The 6,186-nt window shown below is 33.3% G+C and overlaps 1 protein-coding gene across 3 annotated transcripts; it reads left to right on the forward strand.

Moving 5' to 3' along the window:
• LOC105166404 (reticulon-like protein B21) lies at window positions 1–5,357 on the forward strand (the record flags this gene model as incomplete). Of its 3 annotated transcripts, none has more annotated exon segments than XM_020695292.1 (8): window positions 1–634; window positions 716–775; window positions 1,016–1,118; window positions 1,197–1,271; window positions 1,600–1,753; window positions 2,132–2,201; window positions 2,561–2,626; window positions 4,918–5,357. In XM_020695292.1, coding segments are annotated over 8 exon segments (1,455 nt in total), but the record flags the coding sequence as incomplete, so codon positions are not given.

Here is a 6,186-nt window from a genome sequence, read left to right on the forward strand (position 1 = left end):
ACAAGAACAGTGTTATCACCGCAGAAGGGGGCTGCTGATCCGATCACTGATGGAAATGAGATGAGTTTAGTGCAGTTGAGGAAAGTGAAGTCTGATTCCTCTGATGCATTGGTTGACATCAAAAGTTATGGCCGGTTGAGGAAGGTGAAATCTGAGACAGGTAATTCACTTGCATTGCAGCTGGTGAGAGCAAAGACAGCTGTAGCAAGAACGGTTGGTGATGATGCAGACTTTGACGTCGGTGAGTCGAACAATGATCTTGGAGGAGTTGAGAAGAGCCCAGTTGGGATTGATGAGTCAAGATCTGATGAAGATTGTAAAGTGCTTAGTGTGTGTGAAGAGAAGGCAACCACAGGCAATGCAGATCAAATCATTGGGACTCCACACGATGTTAATTATGTCGATAGTGAAGAGGATGAAGAAGTTGATAAGGGAATTGAACCGGAGAAGGAGAGTCTCGACGTTAAAGAAATAAACATTAACGTCGACGAGCAGAAGAAGCCTGTGATTGAGGAAAAGAAATCAGTTCACAGCAATGAAAAACCAGTTCCAATTTCACCTACTGTGAAGAAACAGGCTCCTCCTGCTCTGAATCATGCCAGAATTCAACCAACTCCAACAACAACCTATCCAAGTAAGTATTTTAGTTTATTCAGCAGAAATGGTTTAAGGCCTTGTTTGTTTATTTTCTGGGATTTCTGTGTCTGATTCCCAGTTCCAGTTTCAGACCATTTCAATGACATTCCAAGCACTCATAGCAAACTTCAAAGTTTTGGTGAGTTTCATCCTCTTTTCTTGAATATTTCTTTTGACTCGTGTGAAAATATTCATAGACAAAAAATCCCCCTTAAACAAATAAAACGAAGACAAATTCGATCCCGTGTTACAAGTTCAGAGAGCTGCGTTGCCCTTTTTTATATTTCGGAGTTTCAATATATTAGTGTTTTCACAAGAGAGTCTGTTGCATTTAACCCGTAGTTTCTGATTTCGCCTCTTATCGGTGATTACTTCTCAGTCAACCTAATAATGTGGAGAGATGTATCAAAATCAGCATTCATCTTTGGCATTGGAGCATTTCTCATCATTTCCTCCTCAATCTCCAAGGATCTCAACATAAGGTAAGATATGAATTCCCCACTGGTATTCTTCATGACAAATCCTCTGTTTCAGACAAAGTATTCTTTTGTGAATGGCAGCATTGTTTCTGTGCTTTCCTACATTGGCCTTGTCTATCTTGCTGCAGTTTTTCTTTTCAAATCCCTCATCAGCAGGTACAAAATACCAACTCTTGGGTTGAAATTTTGAGTTCTAGTAACTTTAGAGATAATTATATTTACACTCCCTGATCTATGGTCTATTTATATTAACTATCCTTGCCTTTTGCGTAATTACATAAACCACTCTTGATATCCAAAAAGCAAGAGTAGCTTGCATACCAACATTGACGTTTTCATTGTGTAAATTATGTTGATCTTTTTGGTGGGTGTATGTGTAATATTCCGAAAGACGTAAGTGGTTTGTGTAAACAGACCCTAAATCAGGAGTGTAAATGAAATTATCCCATAACCTTATAAAGCCACTAAGGTATGAAATATACAGGGGAGGGAATGCTGATATGGATGAGACAGAGGAAGAGTGTGTTGTTGGTGAAGAAGAAGCAGTTTGGGTAGTAAGAGTGGTACTGCCTTATGTGAACGAGTTTCTTGTGAAATTGAGAGCCCTTTTCTCTGGGGATCCAGCCACCACTATCAAGGTTAATTTTATATATCTCTCTTTTCTCTCTCTCTCTCTCTCTCTCTCTCTCTTCTTTCAATTTCTTGGATAAATATTTTCTGTGTTAAAACAAAGGGTGGTAAATTACACGAACGCCCGTTAAAATTAAATTTAATTACATAAACACTCTTTATTTTTTGTAAAGTATCGATGTAATTTATCTCTGAACTTTTAGAAAAAAAAGTTCATTACTTCCTCTCATATGGGTCCGCATTGCTCTTTTATCAAAAGTTCAGAGAGTCGTGTTGTCTTTCTTTTGGGTCGGAGCGGACCTTTTATCTATTAGTATTTTGCAGAAAATTGGTTGCATTTAATAAATAGTTGTTTAATAGAAAATGACAAGTTGAGGGTGTTGCAGTTGGCAGTGATTCTTTTCATTTTGGCAAGATATGGAGGTTCCATTACCATCTGGAAAATGGCCAAATTGGGTTAGTATCCCCCCCTTGATACAATTTTTGGATATATATATACTATATATTAAAGTTTAAGGTTTTGCATTAACTATTTTGGGTGGATAAAATGTGGGTTGACTAATATGTCTTTATATTTATTTCATTTACCAATAACCAGCTCTTTAATTAATTAATTATACCAATAAGTATTTGTTCAAGTAAATTTAAATTTAATTTATTTTTATCAAATTAATTAATCATTTATTTATTCTTTATTTAATATAATTAAATAAATATAATAAAAATTTAATTATGCACACATATCAAGTGTGCTTCCATGGCCAGTATTAATGTATTGTTTTTTCGCTTAACTTGGTTAAAATCTTGGTTGACAGGCTTTTTCGGAGTATTTACTGTACCAAAAGTCTGCTCTTCCTACTCCTCTCAGTTAACCGCATACGGTAATTATTAAATCACATTTTTATATTCATACACTCTCAACTCTTGTGCAATTATTTCTGCAATCACTAGAAGAATTACAATATTTAACTACGGTTAATTATCATGATTAATAATAAATAATCGTAGTAAATAGTTATTGACCACGACCACGCAATGGTTGTTGGCAGTGTTTTTTATGAAGGTGGCTAAAGCATTTGCCATAGTTAAAAGCCATGATAAATATTTTGGCCATGGCTCTTAGACGTGATAAATAATTTTTTCATGGTGAAAAAACTAATTTTTTATATCAGTTTTGTTTAACCGTAGTTAACAGTAATCATTTGCCATGGTTTCTACGCCATAGATATTAATATTATAGCCAATAGTAATTTTTTTTTAGTGAGCCCGTGATCTTATCTTTGGGGTAAAATAATAATTTCACCACTATTTTATTTTTCCTTTTTATTGATATATTTTATTTCCTGTTTTGGGGGTAAATATAAAGGAATATATTTTATTATTATAGTAGTAGTTGATAGTGGCAAGGAAACATCAGCCTCAGTGAGTTATGGCAGTATACCGTTAGAGCATGGAACTCCTGGTCGATAGATGCACCTACGGTGGGGTCCGCTCTTTTTTGATTGGTGGGATCAGCCAACGGCTCTTTGGGTGTCTGTTGGCCTAGGCCAGCGGTAGTTGTACGTTGAATTTCTTGGTCCCACTACACTACTAGGGTACTAGTTGTTGGGTTTTAAAACGAATGGTTTCATTCATTTTTCTTAAATTTTGGTGCAAATAAATATAAATTTTATATATTTAAAAAATTATATTTAGTATATCTGAAATTTGCTTTCGCCTAATAAAAATTTTCATCAATTAGTTAAAACTCGTTAAATTTGATGATGTTAACAAAAAAATCAAACAAAAATTCATATTTATCCTCAATTGACTTATTACTGATTTATTGCGGGTCAAATAAAATTTTTTATGATCAAATTATCCTTATGAATATTTATACATTAATGCACGTAAAGAGGTATATCTTTACTGTTATGAGGGTACTTTAGTCACAAAAAGTGTGTTTGATTTATAATAAGTCAATCGAGGATAAATATCAATTTTTATTCAATTTATTTTTGTTAATATCAACAAATTTAATAAATTTTGACTAACTTGTGGGCCTATTTGTTAGATGGAAGCGAATCTCGTGAGTACAAGACATAATTTTTTGATCTACATGGGATTTATGTACAATTACACCAAATAAATAAAAAAGAAAGTATAATTATCCCAAAAAGAATGATTGGATTTAAATAGTTCTATTTAAACCAACAAGCTATCAAAATAAAACTACATATATTGAGGTCTATTATTATGATTTAACATAGAGGGAAATATCCTATGATTCAAGAATTTCATCCACATCAGTGCACGGATAATAATGGGGGTGGATTTGTGACAGGTTTTGCTGAATTCAAGAGTCCCACTATTTAATTTTTCCAATATTTGAAACTCGTATTTAATTTGATTATTGTTATTTGATCTACAACCATATGATTTGACTCAAATTTAGATGGGTGAAGGAAATAAGTTTGAATTAATACAGATGTTAGAGGTGCCGGATTGCCCTCAACGTAAGGACTCCAACGATCAAGTCAGATAATAGTCATGTGGTTTACATATCGAAGTTAAAAGTAATAATAAAATATTAAAAACAACTTGAGTATTCAAGTTTGGGGTGTTATATAGTTTTCGACGAATATATCAGTGAGATACAGGACTTTCGGGATCCTTGTCATGTGTGTTTCATCCGATGGTTCCGATTGATTCGGGGATGAATCAGGTTGAATTAGACCCATATGACCGTCTTGAAGCTTATGCGAGAGCCTGTTGAGCGGGGCCTCACCTAAGGCCCTTTAAAACGCAGGGCATTCCTAAAGGCTAAAAGACTATTTGACCCATAATAATATTGGTACGATTTATGACTCGCTCCACCCAATCTGCTTAGTTGGACCGATATCCACCCATCCTATCTCAAACCTACCCCACCCTGATCAAAAAAATCTTACCCACAAAACTCACTTAAAATTTCTACTTAATCATTACAATTTTTCAAAAAAATTATCAAATAAAAGTCTAAAAAGTTTAGATAAATTAAATATATTATTCAAAATGGGTCCAAAAATTCAAGATCCGCCACAAACCCGAATGGGTCCATAAAATTACAAACCCTAATCCAAATACAAAGAGTGGGGTAATTAGTTGCCATACTTACACAAGTGATAGCGTTTTCTTGAATTGTTGTTTGAAGGTACATTTTGGATCGGACGGGTGGGAGAGAGGTGGGAGTCATGCTCCCACAAGAAAGCAGTAGGGTTTGGAGTCTTCACACTTGTCTGGAATCTGTCGTCAGTGGTTGCCCGAATTTGGGCAGTCTTTGTATTATTTGTTGCATTTAAGTACTATCATCAACACCAGCACTCCAGCATCAAAGACGACGACGTATCAGCCGCCACTACAACCAATTCAACTTCTCATTACAAAAGTGAAGGCCGAACGTCCTCTGCTATCACACACATCAAGAAACAAAACAAGGTCTGCTGAATTGCTACTTGCCTTTGTACATATTCATTCATACATATACATATATATATATATATTCGTGTGTGTTGTGCGTGTTTTTCTTCCAAATTATATGAGTATATAGACAGGAATAATTAATGTACGAGCCTCTTTTTTGTGTTAGGACCATTTTGGAAATTACACGTTTTATATATCTTCAAATTTTGTCCATAAACGCCCTTAATTTTAAATGATCTGTTCTTAGTTCGACTTTGGACTTGAGACTTTAAAGACTTGGTGGTAGGGGTGATTAATTTTTTTTTAAAACCACCCAAACCACCTAAATCAAATTAAATCGAATCGTTCTTTCATGATTTAACTCCCGAACTATAATTTTAAATTCAAAATAAAATCACGCTGTATTTATTGGTTTGATTTTGATTTAAAACTAAAAATAATAGCCAAAAATCAAGCTGCACCGATACATATATAATTATGTTTTTATTATAATATATATGAAATAATTTGATAAAATTAATTATTTAAATTTTTTTTTTATCTTCAAATGGTAAAAGCCTAGAATTTTAAATAGTTTCTAAGATCCACGTTGCAAACTCCACTTTTGTAAAACTTAATTTTGATCTTTATACAAAACAAATGTGTTTAAGTTTTAAGATAACAAACTAAGCCCCATTGAAACTTGACATTGAAGATATTTTTAAACACGTGTAGTATTGCAAAAGATCCTCTGTGTTTTAAAAATTTAGCAAAAAATCTCTTGTTATTTTAAAAATTAGTAAATTATCCACTTGTATTTTTTTTTTTAATTTAACAAGCGCTCCCTTTTTTATTCTGAAGTGTAACGATGATAAATTTTTACATCTGACCGTTATGTCCTTATATATAATTTTTACTTATATATAAATAATTAAAAATTATAAAAAATAAATTATTATTTTATATATATAATTAGAAAAAACCCTAACTCCCCCCACCCCACTATCGCCTATCTCCATTC

This window comes from Sesamum indicum, linkage group LG7, assembly GCF_000512975.1.
Source record: "Sesamum indicum cultivar Zhongzhi No. 13 linkage group LG7, S_indicum_v1.0, whole genome shotgun sequence".
NCBI lineage: Eukaryota > Viridiplantae > Streptophyta > Magnoliopsida > Lamiales > Pedaliaceae > Sesamum > Sesamum indicum.